This window comes from Castor canadensis, chromosome 1 (assembly GCF_047511655.1).
Source record: "Castor canadensis chromosome 1, mCasCan1.hap1v2, whole genome shotgun sequence".
Taxonomy (NCBI): domain Eukaryota; kingdom Metazoa; phylum Chordata; class Mammalia; order Rodentia; family Castoridae; genus Castor; species Castor canadensis.
In genome coordinates, this window is record NC_133386.1 from 158244329 (window position 1) to 158260987 (window position 16659).

Sequence of the window (16659 nt, forward strand, 5' to 3'; positions counted from 1 at the left end):
TTGGATATTTGCTAGGCAGCGGGGTAGATTGGGTGCCATGGCGAACACCCTCACACGAAATTGCTGCTGGCCACCGTGAGAGGAAATCATGAGACTGAAAGTGTGCAAAGAGCTAGCTCTAGATTGCATCATAGTAGTGATGGTGTCTACTTTTCTTTGCACGGGGAAGAAAGCTGGGATCAGCACTGGGAGTGAGAAAAATGTTCTGATCATTGTGTAACGACACTTCTTTCTTCAATCTAATGTTGCTTCTCTTGTTTTCTACCTGCCTGGACTTCTAGCCCTCTCTCTTCCCCTGCTGCTAGTCCTAAGTTCTGCAGAAGTACTCTGCCCAGGAAACAGGACAGGTAAAGACATTATAGGCCTACCGAACCTGTAGGTTCCTCTGCCTGTCCATTGTTAAGCCAGATGTTTTGTGCAAGGCTGCTGGCTTGAGGCTTCTGCTTGTGTCTGTGCCTCTGGTGTTTTCTGTGACAGCTAGACATGCCAGTGAGGGTCTGCTCTGCTGTTTGCTAAAGCCCAGAGAGAGGTGGAATTGGATGGCCCTTTGTTCCTGGCTCAGGGAAAGCCACCTTAAACCTTGCCACCTGATCTGGGGACAGCAGAAGCTCTCACTGTCATCTCCCGTGACCTCCTGTGGCATGTTCCTGCTTCCCAGCTTCCTGCCCTTCCCTACCCCAGCCCAGAAGTGGTTTACCTCCCACTGTGCAGCTTGGCCCTCACCTCTGTCCCCTCCACCCCCAATCCTCCCTACACAGCTGGCTCTTCTCCCTTTCAAAGTCCTTTGCTGCAGTTTGGCTCATTATGTCTTGCAGAGTGTTGTGTTCTGTGTGCCCATGTCCTAGAGTTCTTCGTGGAGTGTTGAAACTTTACAAACGAAGAAGCTTGTGTTTGCCCCCAGCTGTGGGTGGGCCTCAAAGATAGATTCTGACCTTAAGTTTGTGGGGGAGTGATGGCTTGGCCAAACATAACAAGCAGATGTTGTTTCATGCTAGAAAAAGGAATTAATGGAAACCGTCTTCACCCCATCAACAGCAAAAACTTTGTTTTTGTCAGACTTGCAAACCAAGCCTTTAAACCCTGTGCTTTGGCAATCCAAATGCCTTGCTCTGTTGCTCAGCAAGTTGTAACATGCCCTGACTCCCGCCCAGGGCTCAGCTCGCAGCTACGCCCTTGCTGGGCAGAAGTAGGGAGAAACTGAGAGGGACCTGGAATCCGCTTTGTTACACATGAATTCCAAATATGCAGACTGCTGGCCTCCTGAAACCCTCTGACAAGTCCCTTCACCCTCTTGAAGCCAATGCAGTGGCATTTAGTTGGGTGGAGTTAGGGGTGCAGGGAAACTAGTGTCCCTCTCTCAGAGGAGCTGTGGTGGTGGTGGTGGTAGTGGTGACACAGAGGTGGGATCTGCTTCTGGATGGAGCAGCCCAAGTTGACTTTGAACTTGTAGAAAAGGAGGAACAATTGGGGATGAGCAACTCAGGCCACCTGGTGACTTGAGGTAAAGTATGTACCTGGGTCAGCTCAGGCCAAGGATTAGGTTCATTTTTGTCTTCCTAAATGTGTTGCATGTGTTGCTTGATAAGAGTAGTCGCTGGTGTTGGGGGCCTCTTTCTCAGGGGCCCTTTGGCCCCTCTGCAGCCTTCTTTCCTTCCATTCCGTGTCTCCTGTGCTTCTCTGAAGTTCTTGTTTTTGTTTTAACTTTCCTACAGTGACCCGCACCTTGATAGGAACACTTTGCCTAAGAAAGGACTCAGGTATCTGTCCCCTCCTTATACCCATGCCATCTCCTGTGGCCTTGGAGCTTGGCTGTGTGGCTCTCTCATGGCTGGTGGGGGGTTGGGCTGAACTGGGGTCCATGCTTTGACCACTGCAGCAGGACTTTTGGATGATGGCTCCTCTGGCCCCTCTCTTCGTCTCCTCTTCTCTCCATTTGTGGCTCACTTGCTTGAGTGGGGGGGCTGTGCTTTTTCAGGCTTAATGTGATAAATTCATCTCATGACAAACACCCGGGCAAGGCCAAAAAGCAGTCACTGCTTCTGGCGGGGGCCAGTGGGTTTAATCACTGAGTACCTTGTGGCCATTCTGTTCACATGGCTGTTTCCAACAGGAGGAGCACGACTTATAGCATGCTGGTTTGTTAGCTAGGACAAAGGCTAAGGCAAGGAGAGGAATATTCCCTCAAATTTAAAAATATTTCAGTTTATCAGGTCTGGGAATATAGCCCAATGGTAGACCATTTGCCTAATGCGCACGAGGCCATGGGTTCAATCACCAGCACTGCAAAAATAAATAGAATTCTTGGCTTATAAAAACTTGCTAAAGACAGATACCTCAAACTTGCCTCAATACTTTAATCAACAATGGGTCAGTTTTCGATGCCTACCAAGACATGGGTACAATCAATTTTTGGTAAAAATCAGAAGGCAACCAAGAGTGTCCTTCCCTCCATTCGTAGTAAGTCATGGCTTGTGCTTGTTTTTGGTGCTCATCTTGGTAAAACAGGATGCTATAAGTCACCATTGCGCACGTTGTCTACATCACTTTGCCAACCAGAGGAACCTCAACTTTGCTAGTGCTCCCCCATGGTCTTACTGTCATTTCTGCTTTCTAAACACCTGTTCTTTGTGGCATCGGCTTCACCCTGCGCTATGCATAAGTGCTTTCGCATAAAATGGAACTTGGAATGAAATGTTTCATTGCTGTCATGTATGTCTGTAGTTAATAACCTACAGCTCTTAAGACTGAGAGCATTTTGAACAGTTACGTGAGGTAGGTATGAATGCTTCCTTTTGATAGGAGCTCTGAGTAAAGCCAATTCTAATAATTAAGTGTTAAAAACCTCCCAGCAGACATCCTGTGAGAAGGAGTTCAGCACTGCAGCCTTCTAGTTGGCAAGACCTTTTGTACTTAAGGAATTTGCATCATGCCTATAAGGGCGGCTTGTCAGCAACCATGCTGGATTCTTAAATGATGGCCACTCTTACTACAAGTTTGACATTGATACCCCATTTTTACCCCAAAAGGAAAATGACTTATAATTAACTAACATTCTTAAATGGTGTGTATATTCCCATAGCAGATCTTTCCTATCAAAATTATTTAACTCTAGCTTTTAGAAATTGGTTTTTAAAAAATTCAGAATGAGGATAGGGGACAGGGATTTCTGGCAGTTGATGTGCCCTAGTTGCCTAGTCAGTGGTGACTTAAAGCATGCCCTAGAAAGGTACGTGTCCGTCAACGATAGTGAAAGTATTTCTACATTCCTATCACTGTGGCTCTCTGTCTAGCTCGCTTCCTCCACACACCCATATCTCATAACAACACTCTAACAAAGCCAAAGCAAGCCCTTCAGTTACCTGACCACATGATCAGCAGTCACTCCATAGCATGTAAGTCCAAGGGTGGTCACTGGGCACTAGAAATTCCACATACTGCCTGTGACATAATGAAAGGAGCATAAAGTTTGGAAATAGGTAGACATGAATCGAAATCTCAGCTCTGTGATGCAGGGCGGGGTCTTTACTTCCCAAAATGTGAAATAGGAATAATTGCACCTGCATTGCTTAGTAGGTCTGAGGCTTCAGTGATACAATGCCCATAGAGGTGCCTGGTGCATTGTAGATATTCAATAAATCATTTTCAAATATGTTTCATGAGGGGCTGGGCCACATGACTGCCAAAGACCCTGTCATGCAAAACCAGTGATTTGGGGCTCCTTTTATGAAGACTTGCTTATGCCAGGTTGCAGTAACTACTGTGAGCTTCAGTGTCCTCTACCCTCCCTCCACTCATCCGATCTCTGACACGCTGTGATTCATGGCCACTTACTTGTGCTATAGAGTGCAGATGCCAGGAGTTACCTAATTAAAACTTCTTCGAAGCTCTAACAGCAGCTCTTTTTGTTGCTTCAGTCCTGTCAAGGTGGGGGCTTTGATACGATACTGTCATGAATCAACATGTTATAGTTACGCCCAGTGACGGCTCTTTTGAGCATTTACCAGTCTTCCTCCCTTTAGTCCTGCAAACTGAAAGGAATTACAATTTTCCCCAAACACAGCCAAATTTGAGAAACCTTGTAAGTTTCAGGGTGTGTAGTGAGCTGAGGGTTTTTTTTTTTTTTTTTTTTCAAACCATCTTTATATATATTTTTTCTTTTTATACATTTATCATCAGCTCCAGGGAGTTCATTTTCCAAAGCATTGTTTATAGTTCATTGCAGCCTGATTTCTGTCTCCAGGTATACCCCCACCTCCCAGCTTCGCACGCAGGAAGACGCAAAAGAATGGTTACGCTCCCACTCTGCTGGAGGCCTCCAGGACACCGCTGCCAACTCTCCTTTTTCCTCTGGCTCCAGTGTAACTTCTCCCTCTGGAACAAGGTTCAACTTTTCCCAGCTTGGTGAGTAGCCTCTCGTCATGAGCTGTGTTGATCAACTCCCACAGGGCAGAGGTTATCTTGTGTTTTGAAATAGACAAGTAGTCATAGCCTTCTGTTCACAACCCCTCTCAGGATCTGATCAGCCCTCAGCAATGTAGGTTGATTATAAGAGATGAACAGTAAATGAAACAGAAAGTAGCAAAGTTTTTGATACTCAAACCAATCATCAGAGCAAAGAGCAAACCATTCATTCTATTTCTGAGACCCCTGAAGAAGTAGAGTTCAGAGCTTGTTCACCTTTGTTGCTTTGTTAAGCTGTAAGTAAAAGTGAAGTTTTGACTGAACAAGTATTCTTGGAAATGCCTGCTGCTGACATAATGCTTTGACTGGCACAATGGGAAAGGAAAAGAATTTGTACACAGTCCCTGCCGGAATGTCAGTGGATTCTTTTTTAGAGAGAGAGATACACTCATGCAGACCTGTAAGATGGGGTGAAAGAGAACAGTCCAAAGCTTTATAGAAAACCAGGTAAGGACGAAATATAATCAGATCACAAATATTTCATACAGTTAGCAAGAAAAAAGCTTGGCTCTGGCTGGCATTATTGGCGGTGGTTATGTGAAGGTTGTAGGATGGGAACTGAGCCTGGATGGAGGGGATAAAGAAACCTCTTTCAGTCTCTTCTCAGTCTTTACAGCAGCAGAGCCTTTTCTGAATGCTATAAATGATAAATTCAGTCTTTGTGGCTTATAATCAAGAAAGGTTTAACTCTTCGTTTTTGATCAAATGGGTACCTCTGAAACATGGACAGAATTTCAATTGGATAGCTAGTGTTAGCAAAGTTTAGTGTGCCTCTTTGTGTTAAAGCTCTTTCTACACTATCATTAACCATTCCCCATCTGAGGCAGTTAAGACCTGGGTTCATATTGTTCTTTCCCAGTCATAACTCTTTGTGACAAGAGGTTCTTGTCATGCACAAATGCTTCCTGTCTGATCAAAAGCCTGGTTGGACTATTTTGGGCTTTTGGCTTTAGGGAAAATTGTTCCAGATGAGCCCAGAGAATAATTAGCTCATGCCTGGAAGGTGACACTGGCTTGTCTGAACGTGCCAAGTTGGAACGCTGAGGCCCAGACCCTTGCTTTGGAACTGGCCCACTTTTAGCTCTAAGTGTGTTACTCAAATGCTGATGTGACTACCTTTTAGAAGATAGACACGGGAGAGGAGTTGGCAGGAAGGCGTATGGCTGGCGATAAGTAATCCTCTTTTGTCCCCATCTGGGATTCAAACACAGCCATGAATTTCCAGCATTTGATTCCACTTCTTTTTCATTCCAGCGAGTCCCACCACTGTCACTCAGATGAGCTTGTCCAACCCAACCATGCTGAGGACTCACAGCCTGTCCAATGCTGATGGGCAGTATGATCCCTACACCGACAGCCGCTTCCGGAATAGCTCCATGTCTCTGGATGAGAAGAGCAGAACCATGAGTCGATCAGGCTCATTCCGGGATGGATTTGAAGAAGGTAAGGAAGGAGAGTTGCCGTCTCCTAGATTATGGTCTTCTGTTCTAAGAAGAACTATGGTTGATGGTCTTCTGTACTAAGTTCAACTTCGTGGACCTGAGACCCTTCCTGTGAGTGCCTTCAACTGTCCTTCCTCTGGGCCGTGACTGGGGAACTCTGAATAATAAGATCTGACCCTTAATTAACCTTTCAGAATTGTTGGGAAGAGGCTGCTGAAAACATATTGGTGACCCTGAGCATCTACTGCCTATTGCTCTAGGCTTCTTCCTGGGCTTGAGCCCTAGCTTCTTGGCATGAATCTGTGCCTTGAGGCCCAGCCACTGGCTCACCCTCTTGGCCGAGTTCTTTTCTGAGGGCTCATCTCCCTATGTTGACACACCTTAGGGCTTTGGGATCAGGCAGCCGTGACTCTCAAGCACCAGTTTTTAAAATTTATTGCTTTCAGTTTTGCCCTTTTCTTTCTTTGGTTTCCTGCCAACTGTGAATGTCCTGGGTTGGGTTTTTATGTTGTGTTCATTTTAATCAGAATTTTGGAAGCAAAGTTCTGTGGGCAGCTTAGTCAGCCATCCATATAACTCATTTAATTTCTCTTTCCCTTCGTTCCTTTACCCGAGATGTGAGTTAGAGGAGCAAGCAGTCTAAATTCTGTAGAGGGAAATAACTCCATCACCCAAAGAATGGGCTGATAGGACACTGGAGGCAGTACTCAGTGACTAGTGATTAAGCACATGGAATCAGGTAGGAGATGTAGCTCAATGGTAGAGTGCTTGCCTGGCATGTGTAAGACCCTGGGGTTGACCCCCAGGATCACAAGAAAGCAAACAAACAGAATACGGATTCAGAGGAGAGCTGAAGTTCCAGCTTCTCCTCCTCAAGTATATGCTCTCAAGCAAGTTGCTTCACCTCTCTCTGTTTTCTCATTGATAAAATAAGAGTAATACTAGCATTCATCTCATGGAATGATAAGAACTAGATGAGATAATACATATAAATGTCAGCACAAGGATGTTATTATGTGTCATATCCTGTAGACACAGCTTCAGCATTGGCTTCCTGACAGCTCAAAGTCTCCAGCCAGAAGATGGGGACTCTGGGGCCTGGAGCCCAGGCTAAGGCTCATACTTCTACTTATGCCCCTTTGTCAGTGACAAAACAGAAGGTAGGGGTAGGTCACAGATGCTTTCCTATAAGATGCTCCCTGGCCCTTTATGTGTGAGAAAGTATGCCTACCACCCTCCCAACAGGAAAGAACAAACAGATTTATGATTATTTAGGAAAACCCAAATCAAAGTGAGAGAGGATATCAGCTTCTGTTTTTGTGTAGTGTGCTCACAAAGGTTTTTAAAAAGAATTCAGTTACAAAGCAATTGCTCCCTGATTAATCTTCTTGGCCACTTGGTACTCTCCCCCCTGATTTATGTATCATTTGCATCCAGTGACGAGCAGTGAGCAGACTGGAGAGTGTAAATCCATATATGGCAACCGCTGGGACAGAGGACTAAAGAGGGGAGGAGTCTGAGTGACTGGGGAATTTTTTTGCTACATTTAAGAACCAGAAATAAGTGCTATCACTGCTCAGGACAGTATAGTGAAGGATGTCCTGAGGGAGGAAGCAGTGTGTCTTGAATTTTTTGTAACCATGTGCCAAGCATGGCCCTGGAGTGTTTCCCATCCTCCCTGATGACGACTTACACATGGAGTGTGTCCTGTGCCACATTCATCTTCTCTGTCATGTGTGTACCTGAGTGAACCACATTTAGTACTGAAACTTGTCCAAACAAGCACACTTTGCCTCATAAAGGTTCGGGATCATTACTGTATGATCATCCGATAACTTTTATTTATTCCATCTGGAATCAAGCTGTCAGACAGCCCCACTGTAGAATATCTGGGATGTCAAATTGACATTGATAGAAAGTGCTTCCCCACAAGCAGTGTCTAGACTTTCGTAAATCTAATGATTCATGATGACATGGAACTGAAGCACAGAGGTAGAAAACCAAACTTTGGGGGGAGAGATAGAGATACTGCCAGTGTACTGAAAATATGTAACATTTTTATCCTTTTGGGAATTTGGTATCAGATTGGTTTTATTTCTTCTAAGGCTAGTTCATTACAAAACAAAATAGAACTTGTCTAATTGGAGTTTTTCTTTTTTTTGGATGCAGACTTTTTTTCCTTTTTGAGATAATAAAATCCCAGTGTTGCAGAAATAGATGGAGAACAATTCACATCTCACACTTGGACCAAATAGACTCTGCTTATAATAATCAATTAAGTGTATCTTATACCATTAACCAGGATAGAAATTTGGGAAGAATTAGCATAAGTATTTGTGTGAGGTTGTGCAGTTTAGTTAGCACTTTCCATTTTGAAGGGAATGGGAATCATAAATATGTAGATTAGGTACAGGCATGACCTAGATGCAGCTTCTCCAGGTTATTCCAAGTAAACTAATTTCCACTGGATGCATGATGCAACCTTAAACTGAACTTCAGTATGAACATCAGAAGGATGCTTGAGGCCTTTTAAAAATGGATGTCTTTCTTTGGAGAAAAAAAGCCATTCTCTCAGTTTGCGTGGATCCCACAGGCAGAGAGCAGCTTAATAATAAGGAAATCTTGTACTCCAGTACTTGCGTTCCTAACATCAGAGTTACAGCTATGGTTCCTCCATGGTTAGCGTTGTGACTTTGACTAATGGACTGTTCATTAAAATGTGGGAAATAATCGTAGCTGCTTCAAGGGACTGAAGTGTAGATTAGGTGAGGTAAATCCTGGAAAGCATTTAGCAAATAACTTTGAAAGGGGCTTATTATAAGTGCTCAATCAATGGTAGCTATTGTTGTAATTGTCATCTTATGTTCTTCTCCCCAGGGGCCATTATCAGTCCCTCCTCCCCCTTTTTTTAAATGACAAAATCGAAGCAAAAATGACTTATAGTCAGAATGAGGCCTTAAGCTAAGTCTGTTGATTCACAGGCCTCTCTGTCTTTCTACTCAAACCTACCTTGACATCTGGTTCAGATGGGCTTCTTTTATATTTTTTGACCTGAGGTCAAAAAAAGTTATGCTTCCTTTGCTGGTTGAGAGGCAGGCCTGTTCATTAGCCATCATTCACCCCAGCTCCCTCCACAGTACCCAACTGTGGAATGAGAACCACAGTGGGATTCGTATTTTATACTCCTGAGAGCTGGGTGTGCTTGGCCACAGCACCTGACCACTCTGGGCCTTCATTTATTCATTTATTAAAGGTAGAACTCCTGCTTAGCCTAGGATCATTACCTGCAAATTTTCTAAGACAATGAGGATCACTCCAAATAACAGTATAATTGAGAAAGTGCTTTAATTTGTACAAAGCTCTGTGTGTGTGTGTGTGTGTGTGTGTGTGTGTGTGAGAGAGAGAGAGAGAGAGAGAGTGTATATGTATGTGAGAGAGGCCCAAGTGTGACATCAGACATGCTTTATCAGCTGGAATATGACCAGGTGTTCCATTTTATCTAATGGTTGTACCCCTAACTAAAGCATCTTTCTTTGAAAACATCAATCTTGGTTCCTGCCTATGTGTAGATTACATAGAGGGATTAGGAAACTGTCCTAAAACATACCAAAAGGTTTGAAAAACAAACAAACCAACCCACTCAAGGGTGGAGTAGTCTCCAGATTCCTGGTTAGCAGATTCTGTTCATGTCACTTAACCTCTCGAATTTCAGATTCCACAATGGCAGAGATGGCCTAAATATCCTCAGTAGTTCTTTGTAGCTATAGAATCTTGGAGGTATGTGCATAGAGAGGAAAACCACACAGCATGCTTTAACTGTTTGGTCCTGAGCTCTCAAAAGCATTTTATTGTTCAAAATTATCCACACTTCATAGCCCAGGATCTGACTTGACTCGTTCATTTGAAGGAGGACCTACTGCAGTGGTCCAGGCAAGCCACATTCAGGTTCATTTTGATTCTGTAAATCAAGGAAGCAGTTTTTTAGTCCAGAGCCTTACTGTGGCTGTTTACCAAGTTAGAGGAATTATTTACAGAGAAAAATAATGACCTGTACTTTAAGCCTGCCAGATGTGCTCCTCTGTCTTTGGCCCCAAGCTTGCATTGAGTTGCAACTGAAACTGTCAAAAAGTTTATGTTTATGAAATGGAGGAATGGAAGGCAAAATACTTACTGTTCCCAGCAGCCAAAGGCCATACCGCAGCCCTAAGTGGTTCTCTGGAGCTGACCTCTGGCAGGGCTGACAAGCAAGTGTGACTCTGTGTTACCCACAACCCACATCTCCTCACTCAACTTGGCCTCTGATATTCTCTCTCTATAATAGTCTGTGGGAGCTGAAGTAACTTATCCCTTTGGAACATTGGGCTGCTAGGTTGGGGCTTTAAAGGCCTCTGTGAGTGTGTGAACATATTAACACTGAAAGCATTATTGACCATTAACACCTTAAGCTGATTTTTATGAGACATGAGTCAGATTAGTCACAGATGGAGGATAAGATCTAGAACCTGGCATGGCTAAGGAGAGTACATGCAAGTGATAGTGTAGGGAAGCCTCAGAGGAGGTGGCACCTGATAAGTGAGAAGAGGCTGAAATGGCAATCCCAGAGTTACATGGGTAGGGGATGAGGGAAGCCCTTGGTGGTGGCAGTCAGAGAAAAGAGGAAAGGCTCCATGCAAAAAGCCACTTGAGCTGCTTCTGATTTGGATAGGCGATACTTAGAAGCATCCTAAACAATGAACACCACACAGGCAAAGACTCTGAGGTGGGAAAGTATGATCTAGGGCATGAGTGGGAGTCAGGGCGGGATTTGTGGTACGATAGCAACATACGAAAAAAGAAAGGGAGGTTGGGCAAGGGTTACTGGAAAGACCACAGATGAGCACCCAAGTGTTAGGCGGAGCTGTTCATCAGATATCTTGCTGGCAGGTCGCTTCTGCTAACTGCTGAGCCAAGTTGAGGTTTTTACTCCTTGGGTGGTAGGTGAATACCGTTTAGTGCATGTGGAAAGTCACTCCCCAGCTAAGCAGGTTATGATCCCACACAGTTGGCATGCGTGGGATAGAGGCATCCCTCCTGTGGTCAGGAAAGCTGTGCCCAGTCAGAAGTCCTGCAAAGTCTTAACATAGGAATAGTTCCATCTTTCAAACAAGTTGCCAAAGGGTTGCTGAGAGAAAAGGAACCTGGTTTCCTAAAAGAGAAAGCAACCAGAATACCAGTCCTTGAAGAGACCATTATAACAAATAACAAAGTGTCTCCAGTGGCTGGAGACAGGAAAGAGTGCTATAAGGTACATGAGTGTGGGTCTAAGTCAAAAGTTCTATTCCAAAAACAGGAAAGTAGACACTGCTTGTCACTTTGTAGACATGATAGAAACCAATGAATTTATATTTCAGTGCATATCTTTTTAAAACTAATATATGGTCATTTACAATGAGTTTATTATGGTCAACAGCCTCTTAGGTTCAAAATAATCAGCTCATGTTTTTTGCATATACAAGTGACAGATGCTAGCAGGGTATGAAATATATAAATGCAACACAATCGCAACCCTAAAGGAATATATGAAGAAAAAGAGTGGGGTAAAATATGTTGGGACAGTAACAGGTTGCCTCTGGGTGGTGGAATTATGAGTCATTATGGGTTATGGCATTAATGTTTCTTAGCATTCCTTTCTACTCAGTCATTTCTATTCTGTACTCATATTATTTTGATAGTAAAGAAAAATGTATTTAGAAAACTATAGGAAAAAAGAACGTGTTTCTAGTAAATTGACTTCCTTAGCAAATTATTCATTTTTGGTGCTAGCCTGTTATTAACCCAGGAGTCAACAATGTTGAGTCAAGGTTAGAGTGAGCCATCCGAGCCTGACCGTGTCCTAAAACTGGCTTCCTTCTCCCCTGTCCCTTTTTTTTTGGCTTCATAGCAGGAGGCAGCTGTGCAAATCACCTATTTTTTTTTTTTTAATAGTTCACGGATCCTCCCTCTCCTTGGTTTCCAGTACATCATCCATTTATTCTACAGTGAGTATAAATCAATGCTGCCTATGATCATGACAGCTTGGGTTCCTTTATCAAATGTGTCAAGAATAAAATATAAGCTGTTCTCCTGGAGAGAACATTTCTATTATAAGGGGATCGATTAATTAGGGACAAGACTTAAAGTTCACAAATAGCTATTAATTATAACACACAATAAATCAGGAACTGGCAGTTTTGTTAAAGTTGCATTGTGGTTTTGAGTGGGAACTAGTTAGAATGTGCTAGAAGCCTTGGCCACCTGCTAGTAGACTTGAAAAAGAAAGGCCTTGAGTAGTTTAACTGCTGTCTGCCTCAGTTTCTTTATCTGTAAAGTAGAAAGAATAGCAATTCTTACTTTATAGAGTTGTTGTGAGGATTGAATATCCTGAAGATTTCATTTCACTACAATATAAATTCCCAAAGGCCAAGGACTTTTTTTTTTGTTCCTAGTGCCTAGGGTAGTGCCTAGCACATAATAGAGGTTCAAAAAATAGGGTTGAGGCTGGCTCTTGCCTTTATTCCTAGCCACTTGGGAGACTGAGATCAGGAGGATCTCCGGATTGAGGCCGGCCTGGGTAAATATTTAGTGAGATCCCATCCCCAAAATAATGAGAGAAAATGAACTGGAGGTGTGTCTCAAACTGTAGAGCAGCTGCTTTGCAAGCACAAAGCCCTGCGTTCAGACCCCAGTCCCACCAAAACAAAAAAAACTAAAGTTGAAAGAAATAAGAAAATGTGTGTAAAGCAATAAGCAGTACACACAGGTCAGAGTAAGTACTCCTGAGTGCTAGCTTTCATCATTGAGGGGTCTACTGAACAAGAGCCAAATGTAACTAAATACATTTGGATTTTCAGTACTACTGGATTTGTTCAGTATACTTTTTATATCTATATATTATCTTAAAAATAATAATTTGAAAGTTCCTACAAGAATAAAAAATCCCTTTGTTAATTCTTTAGCTTTTAATTCCATGGAAATACATTTAATAATTCAGGACTTCATAATGCCAGGTTTCTGGGCTGTGTATCAGGATAAACTGTATAGCACTTGGAAAATGCAGTCAAGGTAGAAACGCCAAGGCCTGAGTGAGCAAACAAGCTCCAATGATTGCTCATAGTGTGGTCTGAAGGACCTAGAAACCTTGCTTCTGTTCCTACCACATCACCCCTCCAGCTCCAAAATTCTTCTCTCTTTAGCTGATCATCATCTCTGAAATTTCATTACTGTGTCCTGTTTTACTCTTACACAAGTTTTATATGCAATATTTAGGCCATTATTTACTAAGAAAGCATAGAGACAGTCTTCCAACTCTTAGTAGGTAAACTAAGCTCTTTCTTCTAGAATAAAATATTGGGTACCAAAAATGGTATTTTCAAACCTAAGTGTCTGCCAGGCTCTGGACCAGACTCCGAGGAAGTAGGTTTGGAAAGAAAGGAGCCTACTGTCGAAAGAGGAAGCCGGAGGCACCAGAGGGCACCCAGGGGCCTCTGGCATCACGGGGCTGGTGCCCAGCAGCATAACAGATCTTGTAGTGCCCATGTTTCCCAGGGGCTGCTGTCAGTACTGGAGGGGGTGGGCCCTTCTCAGAAAAATGGAACATGCAAGGCTAGTTGATATAGTGAGGAAAAGAGCATGAACTTTCCTGACTGTGAGTAGTCAGATCTAGGAAACCATCCCGTGTAATTCCAGGGGCACCTGTTTCATGCCAACTGCTAGAAGTTGTCTCACTTCCAGTAACTGCTGTTCTTTATGTGTTTCATCAAGACAATGTGTTCATGAAATTTGAAATTGTCCTTTCTGAATTGTATTAACAAATTACTAAATAATAATTTTGAATTCCAAGTTTATTTGGATAACAAGAGACTCAATGTCTAATCTCACATTGTTCTTACCTTGACCTTGGACAAATCACCTTGGCATTCAGCACTTCTTTCAGTGTTGCCTTCAGCTTCAGGGAGAGGGGTGAACAAGGGGATGTTATGAGGTCCCTATAATCTCTGACCTTTCATGAATCACTGTCAAAGGTCTTTACCATCCTGATATGTACCTTACTTGAGACTACAGGTTCAAGTTGGCTCAAGTTCAAACCTTACTACTGCAAAAAGGAGTGAAGAGAATAGAAGTTTCTTTTGCAAAAACATAGCCTAACATTTGAATGTTTTCATGCCAGATAGTCTACCGTTTCAGGTAAAACTGAGTCTGCTAAGCTGTGCTACCACCTATGATGTGTGGTCCTTTATCTGTTATTAGCTTCTTGGTGATGATACACAGAAACACTGCTCAGCCACCTTTGTAAATGTTAAAGTGAGCAAATTCTTGTTTGTTGTCTAAGAGATCTTTGGAGTAAGTTGCCATAGGCTCAGACTGAGGAGCCTGTTTAATACTGAAGGTCTTTTAGGGTCTGCTTAGAAGACAACGGGTGCTTTCCTTGAAATCTCTAGAATTCTTAAATATTATAGAATGCTCATTCTGCCTGAAATTTGCCTGTAATTCGAATTACAAATAAAAGGCACTATGATGCAAAATAATTGCCAGGAACCAGTCATGGCCAGTTCTTACCTTGGAAAAAAATCTTACAGCCTACCTCTGCCATCAGGCTTGCTTTCTTGGCTGGGAGAGAGCAAAAGAGTGGTAGTTAAGTTCCCTGGGGACCAGCCTGAGAAGTCATGTACTTGGTGTCACAGCTACTAATGCTCTTCTGTACAGTGGGATCCCTGTGTGGGATTTGGGTCTCTGTCTATCTTGCAGGCAGACAGTGGCCAAGACTGTTAAGGCCTATCAACAGAGGTGTTTAAAAGTAGGACTGGTCCTATGTGGATGGTTCAGCTTGCTGACAGGCCTTCATCCACCTCCAAAATGTTACAGAGCTGTGACATTCTCACCATCTTTTCCTGTGAATCAGACTTGGAGGTCAGAGGACTGACTTGGTCCTGAAAAGCTTCCATGAGAATGTAGCTGTAGTGAAAGAACAAGAGAATGTGCTGGTTACAGCCATTTGCTCTGGGGCCAGACTGCCTTGGATCATACAGCTCTACCTCTTACCAGTCATGACTATGCATTCTGTGCCTCAGTTTCCTCATGTAAAGCAGTGCTGTTATCTATCTATTCAAAGGGTTGTTGTGACGATTAAATGAAGAATGAATGACAAATGCTTAGAACAGTCTTTGGCACATGGCAGACATCTAGTAAATGCTTGTAAGGGCCCAGCAGGGAAATGAAGCCACATTTACTCTCACAACCTGTGGAGTTATCAGGCTGGCTGATTCGGGGCTCCTGGCCCTCTCACTTTGAGGGCTTTCTGCTCCACTCTCCTCCTGTTGTAGTGCCATAGGGAGGTGAGAGGGAGGCATAAAATGGGGCAGAACTAACCTAGGTGCAATCCTAGCCTCTAGATGAGCTTCCAGATAAAATATAGAATATCCCATGAAGTTTGAAGTTTAGACACACAACAAATAATTTTTAGTATAAGCCTGTCCCCAGAGCCTGCAGGTAATAGCTTGGTATTAGATCTCTTCTCTAACATTGGATTCTTGTGTGAGTTCCTGAGTTCCATCTCCAGCACTGGAGGAGAAAAAAAAAAAAGTATGTCCCCAATATTACATGGGACATGCCTAGACTTTAAAAAACTACTTAAACTTCCCTGTGCTGACTCTAGCTCAAGTCCTTCCCATCACATACCTTCTCCTGAGTGCTTTACCTTCTCACATCTCCACATGAAGGCAGGGTGGCTTCTCACAACCAGAACAGTTGGAATATCATTCTAATTCTTCCTGATTTTGTTAAAATAATAGGCTATTATTATCTGTCCTTTCTGATGGGTCAATGTAATTAAATCAGGTTATCCAGAGAAATATACCAGAAAAGAAACTAATCAATCTTCCAGACGTTTCTAAGTTTTCAAATTTGATGTTCTTCATTGGCTGTACTGCATTGTTCTTTGTTCCTTAACTGGTCTAATTTCCCTTCTGGTTTATTTACAGCCAGAAGAAAAATGTCAATCAGAGGTAAGGAATGGTTTGCTGGTTGGATCTCGTTTTTCACTATTATCAGTGATTTCTCTCTGCTTAGTCTGGAAACGGACTCCAAAGCAGGTACCTGTGCTTGTTACCTTCAGATTCGAAAACTGCGGCGGGAACTGGATGCCTCTCAGGAGAAGGTTTCAGCATTGACCACCCAGCTAACAGCAAATGTAAGTATAGACACAGAGTCACAGGTGGGAGCCACTAGGATGGGCTCAAAAACCAGGCCTGCCTTCTGGCATTGCCTCAAGGCCCCCCGGTCTCTGAACACTGTTGAAGTAGCACTACATAATAAAAAGGACTCTGGCATTAGCATCATGGATAGAAATGTCAGCTCTGACACTGGCTGTGACTCTGGGCAAGTTCTTTATCATCTGAGCCTGACTTTGTTCCTCTGTGTCTTGGGGGTGATCACTCTTGCCTCTTTGTGTTGTCTTATAACCAATGCTTGCAAAATATTAAGTGCTTATTAAAATGTTAATTTCCCTTCCCCTTTCTGAAAATTTTGGTCTTATGGGAAAAGAGAAAAAAGGAAATAAAGTATGTGTGTGGGGTGGGGGAGCGGAAATTTATGGCTCCACAATAAACAGTCCAGCTGCTTTGTAATTATAGTATGCATGATTACATGTTGGGGAGACACTGCCAACCAACATTCAATTCAACAACTGTTTTGAGTGCCAGCAATGCTCCAGGCACTGTGAGTTCAACAGCTAAGCAAGCAT

At 43.1% G+C, this 16659-nt stretch overlaps 1 protein-coding gene across 10 annotated transcripts in view; it reads left to right on the forward strand.

The window, feature by feature from the left end:
• Positions 1 to 16659, forward strand: part of Nav2 (neuron navigator 2) — a 686981-nt gene that overhangs the window by 623940 nt on the left and 46382 nt on the right. For all 10 annotated transcript variants that reach the window (XM_074042824.1, XM_074042825.1, XM_020171284.2 and 7 more), the window contains 7 exons: positions 282 to 347; positions 1713 to 1757; positions 4241 to 4401; positions 5716 to 5904; positions 11868 to 11920; positions 15899 to 15922; positions 16033 to 16107. In XM_074042824.1, the coding sequence (XP_073898925.1) occupies positions 282 to 347; positions 1713 to 1757; positions 4241 to 4401; positions 5716 to 5904; positions 11868 to 11920; positions 15899 to 15922; positions 16033 to 16107 (613 nt within the window). The remainder of the gene's footprint in view (positions 1 to 281; positions 348 to 1712; positions 1758 to 4240; positions 4402 to 5715; positions 5905 to 11867; positions 11921 to 15898; positions 15923 to 16032; positions 16108 to 16659) is intronic.